Source organism: Chiroxiphia lanceolata, chromosome 5, assembly GCF_009829145.1.
Source record: "Chiroxiphia lanceolata isolate bChiLan1 chromosome 5, bChiLan1.pri, whole genome shotgun sequence".
In the NCBI taxonomy this organism is placed as follows: domain Eukaryota; kingdom Metazoa; phylum Chordata; class Aves; order Passeriformes; family Pipridae; genus Chiroxiphia; species Chiroxiphia lanceolata.
Window position 1 is genome coordinate 72,190,010 of NC_045641.1, and position 18,502 is coordinate 72,208,511.

The following is an 18,502-nucleotide window of genomic DNA, read 5'->3' on the forward strand; positions in this document are numbered from 1 at the left end:
ACCTCCTTACCTGGAGGCCGCTTCAAAATCCCCCTTTGGAACCAGTTTTCCCGGTCTCTTCATGAAATGTTATACAGCATTGAGATTAGTTCCTGTCTGTTGGGCTCAGTGATTGGAGAGGGTTTGCCAAGGTGAGGGGGTGAACCCGGCACCGTGAGCCTTATTTCTATTTTTCACTGTCTCACAGGAGTGGGGTTTTGCTTAAAGCTCTATGAGTGAGGGATAATACATGAAGAGATGGAAGAGATCCAAACTAGAGGAGGAGGATGGATTACTGATTTACAGAACCAGTCTGACTGTTCCACAGACTTGGATGTGGCTTTAAAGTGGCAGAGTTAGAAGCTGTCTAGAGCTAGATTTTTCCAAGGTTTTTAAGAATCTTGAGAATGCAGCTAAATTTCTTGACCTGACTTGCCTTGAGTTTGGTGGAAGTTAAGAACAACATTTGCATCTGTCAGTGTGCAAACACCTGTATAAATCTGGATCTTGGAGAAAGGAGTTTTTTCCTTCCCTCAGCCAGCTAGACCTGAGACTGTTCGGCAATACTTTTTCAGTCCTACCTAACTTGGCTGCATTTGGGCTGTGTTTGTTTACATACAGGCTTTAGGAGGAAGGAAGTGCAAAGCCATTAACACAGCATTTATTGTCATCTCGTCATTGTAAGGACTACTTCTGTTATTACAAATGCAACATCTTCTGGTATTGCATTTTGATGTGTCTGAAACTAGTAAATGCATTTTTTTTCGTTTATTATTTCAAGACTACTTGAGAGACTTTTATTCAGTTATATTTGTACCTCTTTATTTGTGATGCTTAATGGAGGTTTACAAGTCTCCCCTCATTTGCTTTTATTGTTAGTGGGATTTTGTATGCATGTGTTTTTGTTTGTTTTTTTAACAGTAGAAATACCAACCATGTCTAATTCAATCATCCTTAGTTATTTTTGTGGGACCACTGAAAGCCATGTGGGATATTAACATTTAGAAACATAACTCTTGGAGAGATTGAGGATGCTTTTTTCATCTAGCACAGGTTGGTGTGGAGCTGCTGAAGCTCAGATTGAGGTTGTGGCCCAGCATTCAGGTTGGACTAAAGGATTTTTAAACTCCCTCAGATGATGATTATCAGGAACCCTGTGCCAGTGGCTGTGGCAGATTTGAATGGAGTTTATGAAGGTAAAGTTATAGCCAGTCTTTCTGGCAAGCTAACAGATGGCAAAAGTCCTTTCAATGCCACTGAAGTCTTTGAAAATTGTGCAAAAGTCCTTTGCATTTATCGAAAGCTAATCAGTATGACATTAACAAAGAACAAAGCAAGCCTAATGAGATGAAAGATTTGAAAAGTGGGATTATTTTTCTTTTGTGCTGGCTTTTTTCTCCTGAAACACTTATCCTTGTTGACTGAGTAACAGGCTGATTATCAAATGAAATGGGAACTGTTTACGTGTATTGAATTAGATCCTTTCATTCTTTGTCTGACTTTCCTTCATAAATGCAGGTTTTAACAAGTCATTAAAATGCTCATTTAGCTGAAATTTGGCAATCTAATTCCTTCCTTGATAAGATGCTTTAAATACCCTTTACCTAGTCAACAAAACTTGATTAAAACCAGCATGGGTGTTTCTTTCCTCAAACATCCTTTCTCTCCCTCTTAATTGAGTGTCCAAAAATACCCTGTTTGGGTACTTTCCATGCATTTCTCCAAGAAAGCAGCATTCAGTATAAATGTGAAATTTCAAGCTGTTTGTCCACAGTTGCTGGACTGTAAGCATATCTTATTACCTGAAAAATGCAAAAGTAAAGATTAAAGCTAATAACCTGGTAGCAAGAAGTTGTTTTGCACAATAGTAGAACAGAAGAGAATTAGTTCAGTTTGAGTCTTATTGATTGAAAACTTTAAAGATATAACTTTGACTGACTTCATTGTGTAAAATTTTACACTGTGTAAAACTGTGATGTCTTCCATGGTGCTGTGATGGGAAAGAAAAGTTGATAGGGTAGACCCATTTTCTGGAGTTTGGGAGATTCTGTGTAGGCTGGAGGATGTGTGGAGTTTAGTCTGGTTCATATGTACAAGCAACTGGAAAAGATGAAGTGTCTGTGGTGTCATAAATCATTGTCACTGGAGCTGTGAGAGCTGATTATCTTAGTCTTGCTGTTGGACAGAGTCCAGAGGAGGTCCTAAGATGATCAGAGGGATGGAGCAGCTCTGCTGTGAGGAAAGGTTGAGAGGGTTGGAATTGTTCAGCCTGGAGAAGAGAAGCTTTGGGGTGACCTAATTGTGGCCTTCCAGGACCTGAAAGGAGCCCACAAGGAAGATGGAGAGAGACTATTTCCAAGGGCCTGGAGTGCCAGGACAAGGGGAATGGCTTCAAACTGACAGAAAGCAGGTTTAGATAGGATATTGGGAAAAAATTTTTCCCTGTGAGGGTGGAGAGGCCCTGGCACAGGTTGCCCAGAGAAGCTGTGTCTGTCCCTGGATCCCTGGAAGTGTTGAAGGCCAGGTTGTATGGGGCTCTGAGCAACCTGGTCTAGTGGAAGGTGTCCCTGTCCTTGGCAGGGTGTTGGAACTGGATGATCTTTAATGTCCCTTCCAACTCAAACCATTCCATGATAACATGACATGAGTTTCAGGGTCTTTGATGCTGTTTACTTTTCAGCCATGAGGAGGCTGAACTCTCATTTTGAGGTACCTTTTTCTCTCCCATCCATGGAAAGGTAAAAAATGGCTGTGCCTAAGTTTGTTGAAAAAACAAGCAGTGGAGTATTAGGATTTCTGGATTATTCTGCATTGAAAAAGAAACTGTTGAAGATATACTCTAAAAAGATCTATACTCTAAAAAAAATAACACGTAATCAAGCTGTTAAAATAATGATTTGTACAATCACACTTGCTTAAGCTCTGCAGTTTGCAATGCATCATGTTCTTACTGAATATTGACTGCAGGCACCTTCCAGTGGCATTTTGCAGAAATATTCAGTACTGTATTTCAGCTACACTTCTGTAAATTGCAACTTCAACACACCCAATGACACAAAAAAGCTTGAGACTGTTGAGCTTTATGAGGCCTATTTAGCACAGTATTCTTACTTTCTAAACACCTGCAAAAAAATTTTTACTTGATCTCATTAGCAGTAAGGGAAAAAAATATTAATGTTGTTAGTTTTCAAGGATTTGTTTGTTTTGGAGGCCTTATTGAAGCACATGGGAGTGATCTTACATAATCAGAAAACACAATAGATTTTGGAGTGTTAAGACTGTCCATGTGTCCTTAGGTCATTGTGTACTTGGATATTGAGAAGGACTCAGAACAAGTGTAATACGAATACAACACACATGATTTATGCTCCCTCTACCTTGCGAGGATAGATGGGATAACAGCTAATAGTCTGATTTTTTTTTTTTCAGAAATCCTCAGCACCAACAACCTCAGCTGAAAGGAAAATAAAAGTGGCAGCTGCCAAGCACAGCTGAAAATGGGGCCATGAATGTCAGCCCTGAAACTGTGTTTTGTCGTGTTTACAGTTTAACGTCAGGATCTCAAAACTTCCTCTGAGCAGCACATTTTTAGTTTTATTATTTCTGTAACAGTGGGGCAGGAAAACCATCATAAAAGACATACCTGATTTTTTTCATTGAAGCCTTCTGTCTCCCTCACCCTCAGTCCACAGGTGAACTGTTTTTGAGATTTGAGGGCATCTGTTCAGTGATTTTTAAAGTAGGCAAGAAGTGTCGTGGGAGGGAGATTTTCCTAGCTTCTCCTGTTGTGGCTGTATTTTGTAAAAAAATCATCATTATGTTGAAAGCAAGCAGCTGAAAGATAGATTCAGGACCTAATTCATACTGGGTAGACAACTCGAGCCCTTCAGTGAAAACACTGTAGGTTTATTGCGTTCAAATCAAATCTCAGTGCACAGTTCTTTGCTGAGTCTGGTGACAGACCTGAGGTGACCCAGACTTTGTCTCACTTGCTTACAACGAGCAGAATCTGAAGATAGGGTAAAATTTAGCCTTTCTGTACCTTCTTTGCTCCTGTGCTGAAAGGCCTCAGAGTGTGGCTTTTCCATTACCTGATGATTTTCTCTGGTCTTGATGGAGAACCCAAAGGTAGAAAGAAGCTGAGCTTGGCTGTCCAAATGGGCAATTTTGAATTATTTTAAGGTGTCAGTTAGTGTGGAAAGTGAGAACTTAGGAAGAAACCAAACTATATGGAACAGTTACATATATGACTTCTACTTGTATGTTGTTGGGCACTCATCTCCCATTCCTGTTGTAGGGCAGAAGCAGGTAGGAGTCCAGAGTCAGGAGAGTGTGTGACATTGTCATGGAAAAGCAAAATGCAAGTTTTGGGATAAACTGTCCAGGCAGGGTGGAAAGCAGGCTTTCTTATGTGATGGTAACACACTGGCTAATGCAAATACTGAAATGAAGGCAGAATAAGCCTTTGGTCATTTCTGTGTTACCTCATCAAGTTGTGACACAGAGGGAGGGGATTTTAGGCAGTTTTAAAATATCTTAAAGTTTTCACCTTTCTTCAGGTTCATGATATGGTGGGGAGCTGGCTTTTTTTTTTTGGAGGGGGGAGTGGGTAAAGGGGTATAAGTGATAATGGTTAATAAAAACTTTATAAACTTAGCAAAAACTCTTCACAAAAGTTGTCTGTGTAATGTTAGATGTATGATAATATGATGTTGAAAAGTTTTACTGGGATTCATTAATTTTGCCCTGTGCAATTCACTTCTGGCTCTTCCAGACTGGTAATACCAAATTCAAGCCAAGAAAATGACTGTACTTATCTGTAAGATGTATACACACTGTGATTGCTTAAGAACTAAATTGCCTTATATAACTTATAACTTCAGCATTTTCAGTGCTTTGATGGCATATCCTGTGTCAGGGAATATTGGTAAATATTGAGGCAAAATTGTTTCTTTATGTAAGTCAAATCTTGAAAGGTTTCATGTGCAGCCAGTGAGTGGGTGTGTATGTTTTTATTTATTTGAGAATGTATCTGCCTACATAATCACTCATCTTAGAGTCTACATATTTCTCTTGTCAAAAGTAGTATCATATTAAAGGCTGTTAAATACTTTATAGTGTCTTTCATCCAAGCTTCTCATATTGCTTTAGCTATTAATTAATGCTTGATAGTCCTGGTATGAGATAGAAAATATTATCCTCATTACTAATGGTTAAGCAGAACCAATGAAACACTTGTCTATAGTGGCACTGCCATCCCTGTTTCAAAGCTGGGTTAATTCTGAGCTCACTGTCTTCCTGTAAAATCTCAGTAGACATCAAGTGTTAATTTTTTATCTCAACGTATCTGCTCTAGGTCAGTCCTGGAAGTGATTGCATGTGTAAGTGTGTGGGTGACTAACTTGCAGTGTTTAGAATAGTAACTATCTGTGCTTTCTTCATCATCCTTTTTGGTTTTGGTTATTTGAGATTCCTCTTGAGTTAAGCTTGGTTGCAAGATACACTTTTTTGAGGTAAGGACAGAACCAGCTAAGTCAGAATTGAGTTGGTAATTCTTATACTCTCATTCCTCGTGATGCTTCTAAACACTCCACTGTCCTTTTGCAGTGTGGATTCATCACACAGAACTGAACCAAACCCTCTCCTCCAGTTATGAAATATCAAAAAGCTACCAAGATATAGTAGATAGGTACAACAAAATGAGAGTTCAGCTTCCTCATGGCTGAAAATTGACTTCTTTTCTTTTCCAGCTTAACCCACGCTATCCAGAAGTTAATAATGAAGGAAAGGCTTTGGTAAGTGGAATTTATATGTTCATTTAACCTGGGAAATGCTGTACCCTTAACCCAGTACAGCCTGACATGTGGAAGCCCTTCATAGCTTTCTTTTTATTTACATTTTACGGCTGCTGGGACATCTTTGCAAGGATCTAAACTGTCTTTGCTGCGGCATGGATGGTTTTAGAGGAGGCAAGAGCCTTTGCCTGTACAACATCAAGAGCATGTTAGGCAATTCTAACTAACAGGACAAGGCCAGATATGTGGTTTATAACCTGTTAAGGAAGTGGAGTTTAGACCTTGGGGGAATCTTATTGTTACTAAGACAACAAGTATTCCAAAAAAGAATAATTCCTCTATCAAATTCCCTAGACTACCTTGAAAACACTGAGATCTTCTTTGAAAAATTTCAGTTTAATTTCTTTCTACCTGCCTTCTGGCTCTTGTTCTTTAAGAGGATGCGTTTTAAAGTTTTTCTCTGCACGGGGGAAGAATTTTTTTAGTTTTCATGAAATGAAACCCAAGGTTCTTACATAATCCCGTGCCTTGAGGACTGCAATTTTAATAAAAATTGAGACTTTTTTGAGAGTTGACAACATTAATTTTCTATCTTCAGTGGTATTTGGCAATAGAGGTAATATAGCAATAAAAGCTAAGCTGTCTAGAGAAATGAGACTTCTCCCTTCCAAAAGTACAGAAGTTACACGAGTTGTTTCTCTTTTGTATTGGAATGACACTTGAGGCCCTTGGAGCTTTGTAGCCATTTTAATTCATCTAAATAGTTAAATATTCCCTGGACTGGGTAATGAAGAAGGCCCAAGAGTAATCTGAGCATGAATGTTAAAGATGACTTCTCTAACACTTGGGCTTATCCTTCCTGGGTATTGGTTTCAGCTAAAGCCCCAGGCCAGATAAATCATGTTAGAGAAATACGTCCAATAAAAAATTAATCAAAGCTGATTGATGATCAAAACTGATGTCTCTGTGGAAATTTTAACTTACGCACTCAGCACTTTCTCGTGAAAGATGTTTTGTGAAAGAACTTCTAACAATTTTTGGTAACGCCTCCATGTAAATCTAAGCCTAAAGGCATTTGTAGCATAGTAGGAATCCCTTTGGATCATTCACCCCTTTGTAGTCTTGTTGGAAATGCCATGAGTCAGCAATGGCTATTTTAAGCCTTTATTCTGGCCTTGAGCAACCGCATACAGAAGCTCCAGATCTCTGTGCAGGAATTTCTTTTGGTATAATGACAGTGTTTTGAATCATCCCTCAAAAGTACAAGAATCTTATAATATTTGGGGTTCTTTAAGGGTCAGCTATGTCAGTCTTGCATCCAATAGCACATAACCTGGGCACACATGCTTTCCTTGCTCTGTGATTATCATCTAGTGTTTCCTCTGCCTGGTGACTGACTGGTTCACTGCAAAGTCATCTTTTTTTTCAGGTTCTGAAGCAATATTTTGAAATACTGCCCGTGAAGTAAATCTGCTCTAGAGGGGAGGTGGAAGTGGCCCTACCCCAGCAAAATCTGAAGTCTGGGTAGCAGGGAAATGGGAAGTGAATACTTGAATCCTTATGACTGAAGGATTGAACCTGTAGCCTGTGCCCTGGGGGCCAGGAAGGCCAATGGAATCCTGGGGAGCACTGGGAAGAGCATTGCCAGCAGGTCAAGGGGGTGATCCTGCCCCTCTGCTCAGCCCTGTGAGGCACATCTGGAGTGCTGTGTCCAGCCCTGGGCTCCTCAGGGCAGGAGGGACATGGAGCTCCTGGAGTGGGTCCAGCGGAGACTGTGGAGGATGATCAGGAACTGGAGCATCTCCTGACCAGGAAAGGCTGAGTGAGCTTGGGGCTGTTCAGCCTCCAGAGGAGACACTGAGAGGGGACCCTCATCCATGTGTGTCAGTGTGTGCAGGGAGGGGGCAGAGGATGGACCAGGCTCTGCTCAGGGGTGCCCAGCAATGGGATAGGAGGCCACGGGCAGGAACTGATGCCCAGGAAGTTCCACCTGGACACGAGGAAGAACTTCTTTGCTGTGCAGTGATCGAGACTGAATGGATTGCCCAGAGAGGGTGGAGTTTCCCTCACTGGGATATTCCAGAGCTGTCTGGATGCCAACCCTGTGCCATGTGCTCTGGGATGACCCTGCTGGAGCAGGGAGGGTGGCATCAAAATGCCTCAGTGTTGGTCCCTTCCAGCAGTGACTGACTCTGTGTTTTTCTTTTCTCTGCCAGTCTGGTACCACCTCCATATCTGTTGTCTGGGTTTTAAAGGCAGCACAGCCATCTGTGCCAACTCTTAACTCCTAAAGGTGTGACAGGGCTTCTTGTGCATGTTCCCTCCTGGTTTACAAGTCCTGGTCACAGTTGCTCAGGCAACTGAATTTTCAGAAGCAGCAATAGAGAAGGAATTTCCGTGGTACAGTAGTGGGCACGGACACGTGGGTTGTAAGTGCATCTTTTCTGCCTTGCCTTATGTGACCCAAAATGCTGAAAGGGTTTTTGGCTCCAGAGATCATAAATATTACTGGAAGCCATTAGGACTTCTGTTCCCAAGCGTTAAAGGTATGTTTGGACTGTGGTTCATTGCTCATTTATGAGCTGCTTCTTGACAATCCAGCCAAATTGTCTTGTGAAGCACTGCTTTTATTTCTGGTAAAATTTGGCCTTACAATGAGATGATTAATATTCTTACATCTAAGCTCCAGAAGATTATTCTTTTTTTTAGATGGGAAGACCTTCCTGTGATTCAAGGGTCTTACAAAAAAAAAAGCTACTTCATCTCTTGAAGTCTAGGAGTTTGCAGTATATCGTGCATCAAAATATGGTGTTCTGTGTTACAGCTCCCACTAAATCCAAAATTGGTGTGTTTTGTGCTGCAAAGTAGGCTATTATTTCTAAGGATAGAAATGTACAGCATCCAGAAGAATGCTCCAAACATTGGGGAAATGTCAAGAACAGCTGGAAACCTGTCATTTGTTAGTGCCTTTGCATTGAGGCCTGTCTTTACCTTAACTCCATTTGTCCTCATTTTCCAGAGAGGTGCTAATTCTAACCAGTTCCCAAATTGCCTTTTATTGTTGAGATTTTCTTAGAATTGAGACTGGTATGTGTTTCCTTTTCTTGTAAGAAGTTGGGCAGTTCTACCATGGACTTCCAGGTGCAGTTTAATGTATCTCCTTTGACTTCTGTTTATCTATCTTTATGAATTCCAGACATTCTGCAATTCTAACTTTTTTTCCTTGCTGCCAACCTAAGAGATTTTTTTTTTATAAGCTATGGAAATAATTTTTTTTTTTAATTTTATTTTACCTTCCAGAACTAAGTTTGTTAAATTATAATTTTATAATATGGGACACGGGTGATGCCGTTTAAACAAGAATAGAGTTGGGGGATTTATTGGGGTTTTTTAAAGGATTAACCTGGCAATAACAACCTAAAAAACATAGAAAAGAAAAGAATAATCGTCAGCTTTAAAATGTCAGCATCTCTCTGCTTATATAAAGCCTGTAGTCAGACCACTGGAGAGGCTGGGGAGAAGGGGAGACACAGATGCTGGCACATTATTATTATTCTGCTGTTGCACACAGGTCTGAATCAGCTCTGGAAATGCATACATTGTTTCTTACAGAATGTCTCTGGCTCCTAACAACAGGATTGCAACGTGATGTCTCTGCTAAAAATGCGATGACTCACAAATGAGTCAACAGTGAAGGTGTTCCAGGAGGCTACTGCTGTGCTGTGCCGTCTGCCAGGGCTCTGGAACGTGCAGGAGCAGGGCTGGCCATTCATTTACTCCATTATCTTTCCATATAGAATTTTTAAAATAATCTAACCTGGGCAGTTCTGCTCACGTTACTGCTCTGGGAAAATGCCTGTTTTCTGAGAGCCTCCTAAACTGGGTTAACATATTGAGATACCACATTGTACTGGGTTTAACAGGCATTTCAGAACTCTGGCTGCTATTAAATTTAATTTCTGCTGAAATCTGTAGTGCAGTTTAATGTATTCATTCAGAAGCAGGGCATTAACCTTGTCTGTCTCTATGCCACCAGAGGAGTCTTTACCTATTGGAATTGTAGATTGGGTTTCTAAAAGAAAAGGTATTTCAGGTCTGTCATGGTTTTGTATTGCTTTTTGCAGTTGAAATGAAGGCCCCTCTGTAAGGAAAACCCATGTAAATCTAAATTTTAGGTATGATGCCCCACTGAGATGAATAAGGAAGGTTTAGGGTAGGTCACAATTACTAGCAAGTTCTGTTAAGAGCTGTGAAAAAGGTTTGTCTGCTGGGCTGCAAGTCTCAAGAAAGACAAATCTCCTTACATATTTTTCCTTCATCCTGTGGAGTGATTAACCAGTGCACAACCAGAGTGAGGTGATTCCCCTCTTCACCTTGGATATGGATCTAATTGACTTGGACAACCCATCACTAGTTGTGATTAGTTGGGGACAATCAAAACTTTACTTGTTTCCCTCAGTGAATTACTATTTGTTATTTATTTCGGCCCCACCCATTTCTTACTGTTTACCCATAGTTCTTGCACCTCCTCTCCATACTCCTAGCATGTAATTCACCTGGCTCTTGTTTTCCTGTAAAGTCTTGGAAGTGCTTTCCTCGGCTGTCACTGACCACATCTCCAACATCTCTGAAACTGTTCCACTGGCTTCCTCTTTGTAGTGCTTTAAGTTAAATTTTCTTCTCTCTACGTTTGATTTCCTTTGCAATTCTTTTCTTCCTTTCTCTCACTGAATCCAGATTTTCTGGCTGCATCTGCTCATATGCCAGTTTTTTACCTGAGCAAATGTCATGTTGTTTTCATCTGGTGAGGAATGCAGTGCTTCTCCTGAGCTCATCATCTTGTCTAATTAATTTAAAATAGCCTAATACTTTCACTTCTTCTCACATCCTCACACAGACTCATCTGCTGATTCAATAATGGCTGGGTTTAAGTGCAGATTCTGATGACTGCTTACTAAATTTAATTTATCATGAGAAGCTTTCTGTATGCAAGTGCCTGTGCATTCTCCTCTCCCACACACAGGCGTGTGCACATGGACTGAGACATAAATTGAGACATAAATACAAATCCCTCCATGTTTATATGTAATGACAGTATTGCTGTCCCTCATGTGCTCCATGGATGCAACTTGTTTTCAGAGCTACCAAGTTAAGGGACACATGAAGTTTCTTCCATGATTAATGCTTAATGCCCCTAATCCAGGTTTAGCTGTGAGGTTCAGATCCTAAAATAATGTAATAAGGTGAGTTCTGAGGTTTGTGGTGGAGTTCAGTCTGGAGCACAGCTCTTGTGCAGGGCTGGTTTTGCTCAGCTAGGCTTGACATTGCAGCCAGCAGTTTGCAGACACTGTCTTGCCCACTGTTGAAGTGGACTTTCTTTTTAGACCAAAAACCAGATCTTGCTCCTATGCCAGGTTTGATTTGACAGCTGTTAAACCTGGTTGGTGGGGTTTAGGCCTGATGAGCCAATTCCATTGCTCAACTGGATCTATACAGTTGTTGGGGAGACTAGTGGGTGGTTAGTCACCCCCAAACTGCAGGGTGAACATCGCTCCTGTCAGTGTCGTGGTTTAACCCCGTCTGCCAACAAAAAAAAACCCCAAAACCATAAAAAATCCCCAAACAAAAAAAAACCCCGTACAATTGTGAAGTGTGCTGCTTTTTTGTATACCAGTCATTTCAGTTTGGAAATTATAGTGGAGTGGGTAGTTTCTGGGAAAACAGAATGTAAGTTATGGGAAATACCAAAAAGTCTGGATGCTGTTCTAAACTATCCTGTGCTACTCATCCCTTTACAGACCTCTTGAACTTTAAGCTGGTTTTCAAGTTTTCTGTTTTGTTTGGAAATGTAGAAAGTAGTTTTCATTTAACATTAGACTTTCACACGTATTAAGCTCTTAGAAGGATTCTTTTATAATTTGTGTGCCCTTTCAGTTTTTTCCTACTGTCTCTGTCCTTGATAGAAGTAATGGGATGGAAAGCTGGCATTTTTTAGGCTCGATAATGAAACAAATGAGTGTTTTGGAAGGATTCAAAAAGTGCCTTGAAATGAGATAACTGTCTCTTTCTTACATAGTTTCACTCATCCTTGATTTTTGTTGCTTAATCTCAATTGTCAACATGGATAATCAAAGCTTTGCCCTTGATTATCCCTTACAGTTTGGTTTTAATCGAGGTACTAATGCAAACTGAGTGCAGCCTGGCCTTTTACACTGCTCTGTACAGCTCTTCCCTAGTGCTGCATTATAAATCATTATAATAGTATTTCAGGTTTCCAGGGTTTGATTCCCCCCCCGCCCCCTTTTGGCGTTCTTCATCCTCTTTTCCCTCTCTGATATATTTTGTGTACATGAAGGGTCCTGGGCTGCCAGTCTCTTAATTGGTTATTAGTCTTTTGTAATATGTGTAACTCGACACCCCAGAGGGGCAGCTTTTACTTTCACCAGGAATTCTATTGGTTGCTGGGTGGGTACGGACTCAGACTCTGAATTACTCCTTCAAGCCAAGATGTGTCTCTAAGGAAGGTGGAATTTGGAGTCTGTGAAGACAAAGGCATGTAGATAACTAAAGATGAAGGTGGCTGGGTCGCAAAGTCTCTCAGACTTTCAGCAGACTTCAGCGGACTTCCTACTTTCAGTAGTAAGATTACACCGTAGATTCACATGCCTTGTTTGAGCAACTCTGTCACTTGAAAGCTCCTCAAAGGGAACAAATTTCTCCCCTTACAGTGGGTAAAATCAGACCTGTGTTGGTGCTTTGTGTCCCCCCCTTGCCAGGACAGGTAGATCTTAGTGGAGCAGATATCCTGGCTCTTGCTGTTTGGAAAGTGTTGGACAGGACGAGAGCAAATGGCCTCAAGCTGTGCCAGTGGAGGTTCGGGTTGGGCATCAGGAGGAATTTCTTCATGGAAAGTGTTGTCAGGCATTGGAAGAGGCTGCCCAGGGGGTGGTGGAGTCATCGTCCCTGGAGATGTTCGGAAAATGGCTGCATGTGGCACTCAGTGCTATGATTTAGTTGACAAAGTGGTGATCTATGGATTTGGATTTGATGACCTTGGAGGTCTTTTCCACACTACGTAGTTCTGTGATTCTGCGAAAGTGTGCTGCTGTGATTCTGACCAAATGAGAGGTAAAAAACTTAACTGAAACAACAATGGATTTATGCAAATTGCTTAATTTTTAAATCCCCTCCCTGCTTTAAAAAAAAAAAATCTGACTTTCATTAATTCTCTTCTTTGAACTTTCCAAACCATCGCTGTGAGTTTCATCTTATGGGAGTGAGGGGACTGCAACTACTGCAGGTTTTTTGAAGTTGTAGGTGCCAAGTAATAGCACATCCAGTGCTGCAGCCTCTCTGTAGCTCACGGTCTGCTGTTGTTCTAATGACTGCCTGAGACCTCACGTGCCTGGGGCAAAGTGCATCCTTTGTGTCACTGCAAAGCCAGTCGTGGTAAATTCTTGCTAGAAGATAAAAAGAGGAAAAAAAAAAATACAATTCAGATTGTCTGCAAGGTAATTGGAGGATTTATAATGCAAGCAAATAACCCTTGTGCCTAATCAGCAGAGAGAAGGCGACCTTCCTGCTTCAAAGAAGAAGCGCCAGGCAGGGGAGAAGATTATGTATACTTTGGTCTCTGTGCCACATGGAAATGACATCGCATCTCTCTTTGAACTGGATGCCACCACTCTTCAGAGAGCTGATTGCCTGGTTCCAAGGTAAAATAAAAAAAAGAGAATGAAAAAAGGGCAGAAAATAGTGCTGCATTGACAGGGTTTCTCCCTGGCATTATGCTGGTGAGTAAAGCAGAAAAAAAAAAATCAAACATGAGCAAGTATTATCCTCCTATTGAAAATTGAGGGGTGTTCATGGGTAAACAAGGGATGTATAAAACATGATGCTGCTGCTGTGACTGGGTAAAATAATTTTAAGGATAAAACAAGTGACACTCAAAGAGTCTGTGAAGAGAAAAATAATGGGCTAAATATCGCACAGATGTATATGAGGACAGAACTGAGGTCTGCGCACTGCTTGAAAAAACTGTGTTCCTAATAGATCTAACTGGATTGTTCCCAACAAAATGTGTGTCATGAACTGGGCTTCTGCTTCTCTGACAGATCACGATGCCACTGAAGACATTTGTTATTCAGATGAATTCAGCAAGTGGCTTCTGGGTTTTAATTGTCACTATTTGAAATTTTCAGCTGTGTTGCATAGCTGAGATTGGCTAGATAAGTCACAGGGTGTTGGCTGTGACTGAATGGGCTTGCAGACGCTTGGGGCTAGTTGTTATGATTTTAAAGCTGGGTACCCACAAATACTGCTGTATGAGGCTTTGAAGAGTGTTTGCTATGCTAAGTTTTGCCAGATAATTTGCTTACTTGAATACTCAAAGCCCATCAGTGTGAAAGGGAGAGCGTGAACGAAGACCACAGTGAATATATTTCAAAAGTAAAATTCAGAGTTAAAATTGCAATTACTTTCTCAACCTTGCTTTTTGATAATACCACAGATTATCATATGGAAAGAATTTTGAAGGATCTCATGTCTGCTCTTTGTTCACTTGATTTTCAGTTGAGAACTGGTACTGTAAATGGAAACCCTGGAACGAGGGTTTGCAGATCATTTTGGTGAAGCTGTGAAACCATGGTCAGCTTTACTTTCTGGCTTTTGTGCTGTGACAACTTAAAGGGGGCCGTTATTCTGCAGAAACTAAAACAATGAAAGAATTGGGTTTATTCATGAAATGTGTTTCTATTCGGATGGGATTTTATAACGTCTCCCTTTCAATTTTTTTTTTCTTTGAAGAATATTTTACTCCTACTTAAAACCAGCACTCTGCATAATTCCAAGATGCTGTTCTTGTTGCAGCTCTGCCTGTTGTTTGCTTTGTCCTCCTTTAGGAACTCCTATGTCCGACTGAGGCATTTATGCACTAACACTTGGGTCACCAGTACCAGCATTCCAATAGATACTGATGAGGAGAGGCCTGTGATGTTAAAGGTAAACACCTATATCTTGGGATTAAAATCCCAAACTCATTCCTCAATTTGTCTACCAGTGATCTCCCTTCTAACATATAAAATATGCATAATAATCAGGATAAAGGTAAGAACACTCCTTGCCCACTTTAAACCAAAAACTGTTGCAGATTGGAACGTGCCAAACCAAAGAGGACAAGGAAGCTTTTGCCATTGTGTCAGTTCCTCTGTCTGAGGTCAGAGACTTGGACTTTGCTAATGATGCAAACAAGGTTTTAGCATCAACAGTTAAAAAGCTGGAGAATGGAACAATAACCCAGAACGAAAGGAGGTTAGTGAGTTTTATTTTTTTTTCCCTCCTAAATTAGTGTTTGGTTACTCATGACATCATGACCTCACAATATAATGAAATTTGGTAATATCCTCATGGATACAGGGGCAGTTGGGAGAGGACACTTCAGTGCTGAGAGGGTGAGCTGGAGGTTAGATCCCACCTCTGCCACAGCATCTAGGCTGATTTGTGCATCTCTTCTGTAAAATGGAGATAAACAGCACTTCCCCAATTCACTGGCCACATAAATAAATGAGTAAATGTGTTTGTCTTAATTTCCTTTGATAAACCACTTCTGAGCTGCAATATGAGGGGTCACTGCATCTTATTCTCATGCACAAGAAGGCCATCCATACAACAGGCAGCACAGCAGGGCTCTTGATCTGTGTGAAGTTCATGTTCACCTCATATTCGTGCTGCAAAAGCCTCAGAGGGAGGTTTAGGTGACTGAGAAGCTGGCCCAGTAATCCCTTTGCTTTCTTGTTTCTATTTTCCCCCATTCTCTTTTCCTACCTTACATAATTTTGGTGTTTACCCCTTGTATTCATTCCCACTTGGGCTGTAGCACTATTAGCATGTTTGTTCTTCCCACCTGCCCCTGAATTAAGGGATTTTGTTGTAGCCAAATATATCCCACTGCCAGTGATGAAGTTCACTATTTGTCTTCACCTGCCTGTGGTTAAATTGGATCTAATAGACAGCTTCTCTAGCAGTGTTAATTTGTGACCTGTAATGCCTCATATACAGGACTTTTTCTTTTTCCTGAAATGTTAATTTTTGGTGATAAACCGATTTTTGCAGTCAGTTTCCAGTAGCAATTAGACCAGGTGGTTTATATCATAACAGCAGATCTGTAATGGCCTGGGTGCTGGTACTCAGCCTCAAAAAGCTGAGTGAAAAAAAAAAAGAACCCAAACATCTTTTTACTGTCTTATCACTTCCCTGCTTAGATAAAGAGAAGTCCCAGCAGTTTATTTCTGGTTGCTTCATCCTACATCTGCCTTTTCTACTCTTTTTTTCTTGGGGGACACACATACCTTGCTGTTCTCTGTCAGTAGGCTGAGACTTTCTTGGCTCAGTATATATATGAAAACAGTTATATATGAATATATATATATATGAAAAAGTATATATATGAAACAGTTTCTTGGGTCAGTAGGGAAATTATCTAGTGCCAGAATGTTTTTATTCCTCTGCTGAGTCCATCATCTTGTTTCATGGACCCATGATAAAACATAAAAAATCTTGCTAGACTGTTTAAGTTTCTTTTTACTGCTCCTGGGCCTTGAGGCCAGCTGGTATAGATTTTGCATCTCTGAATACTGTGTATCAATCCAGCAGCCTGTATTTTTCTCCTGCTTTCCCTCTGGTTGTTGTTTAATGCCTTGGTAAACAGCCCTGTGATTGATTTAAGCTTCTGCTGAGCCAAGGCTTGGAATCCTTAAGTATGTGCCAAGCTTAACTTTGCAGTGATGGAAGTTCCATTTTGCCAGGTAAAGCTTGTTATAAACATGGTTTTTGTTCTTAATGAATCCTGGCAAGTGCTGAATGACTATATGTAATAATGATTTGTCTATTCATTCTAGGTTTGTAACGAAGTTACTAGAAGATCTCATTTTCTTTGTTGCTGATGTGCCTAATAATGGGCAGGAAGTTTTGGATGTGATCGTTACGAAGCCAAAACCGTGAACGACAGAAACTAATGAGGGACAAACATATTGGCTCAGGTACATCCTACTGTGTTAATAACTTAATTGTGTTTGCAACCAGATTGTAGGAGACAGTGAGGTGAGAAAATGTTATTTTTGGGTAATGTGGCTTATGCCATGGTGGGTTTGTGTGTGGTTGGACTGGGTAAATATGACAAGGCTCATCCCTTGGTCCCTGAACCAGAGTGAAGTATGTGTCTGATGGCTTAGTTTCATGTGATTCTCATGACTTTTAAGGCATTTTAAGTCATTCTCATGACTTTTGAGAGCAAAGTGTTCACAAAATTTGAAATAAGCGTGCAGCACTGTCCCAATCCTGCAAGTGTTCCCCATATTGGAAAAATTCCAATGCCCTTCTAGACCTCTGGCTTTGTTTGTATGAGGGCAAACTTGCAAGTAAATAAAAATTAATGTTCTCTTTAAGTAGCCTACAGAAATAATAAAAAAAAAGGGGGAAAAAGATGAAATTGGACAGCAGTCAGCATAGTCTTCCTTTTCCTTTAATGTATCCCAAGTTAAGGCATTTAACAAACAGTGGTCAAAATTGGGAATAGCAGAAATAGAGAAAGCAATATCAGTCAGGTTGGTGGGAAATCTAAAGCTGAACACAAATGCATAAAGCTGTGATGTCTCAGATTGTGGCCCCACTTGCATTTAGTCAAGGCTCTTTAGTTTAAGTTTAGCAAAAATACGGGTTTGGTTTTCATTGTCATCGATTCTGATTTTGAGCAGATATTTGGCATCCTCAAAGCTCCTTTTAAGGACAAAGGTGAAGGATCGATGCTGAGACTTGAAGACCTGGGTGACCAGAGATATGCTCCCTACAAGTATGTGTTGAGATTATGTTACAGAGTTCTCAGACATTCCCAACAGGACTATAGGAAGAACCAGGTCAGTGGTGTTGAGGGTAATTTTCCTCCTGATTCCTATAATTATATATCCTGGATTTGACATCGCTCTCAGCACTTACAAGTGGGATTCTGTGGTGAAAGGCCTGTTTTTTTGTGGGTTAGTACTGTATGAATTGAAAGTTCAGCAATGAGTATCACAAGTTCACCTTGTACTTTTACAGGCTCAAACTGAGACTGGGGTCTGCTGCTTCCTTCATGAGCTTCCTGCTATTAAAAATATTCACTTGGAGTCTAGACTATAAAGTGGGAAGTCTGCAAACTATCTGTTTCTGTGTTTGTAGAGGGAGGCAGTGAATCAGAGCAGAATTTGCTCTGTCAGGTAGCCTGATTTCCCACTGCTGGTGACTTCCTGTGAGCAAAAAGGATTTCAGAACATGGACTAAAGGGACGAGAGATAAAAGCTCAAACTGCTATATGTGGCTTCTTTGTTTTCTTTCTAATGCTTTACAGAAATATTTTTGTCTTGGAAGGAGGGAAAACTCAGGAAAAAAGCTTCTTAAACGATATAAAAACCTTTTGTTTTTTTCCTTATTAAAAAAATTAGTTGCCATTTCTTGAATTTTGTATATATTTTTGTGGATTCATTCCTCTGGTATATGAAAGAATAAGAAGAGTTGGTCATCCCTAATATGGAATCTGTTCCTTGCAGTATATATTTTAGGTGTTCAGATGTTCTTTTGTTCAGGCCAGCTCAGAGAGGAAAGTTTTGAGGGTTATTTTGATTAACTGAGTTGAATGCTTCTGGTTCTAAAATAAAAACATTACTGCTCAGCGGTTCACCATGGGAATTTTCCTTTTT

The 18,502-nt window shown here is 40.5% G+C and overlaps 1 protein-coding gene across 1 annotated transcript in view; it reads left to right on the top strand.

Moving 5' to 3' along the window:
• ITPR2 (inositol 1,4,5-trisphosphate receptor type 2) overlaps positions 1–18,502 on the top strand; it is a 239,252-nt gene that overhangs the window by 49,981 nt on the left and 170,769 nt on the right. The window contains 7 exon segments of the mRNA XM_032688283.1: positions 5,730–5,774; positions 13,335–13,489; positions 14,675–14,774; positions 14,923–15,083; positions 16,670–16,763; positions 16,765–16,824; positions 17,522–17,683. Coding sequence (XP_032544174.1) covers positions 5,730–5,774; positions 13,335–13,489; positions 14,675–14,774; positions 14,923–15,083; positions 16,670–16,763; positions 16,765–16,824; positions 17,522–17,683 — 777 coding nt within the window.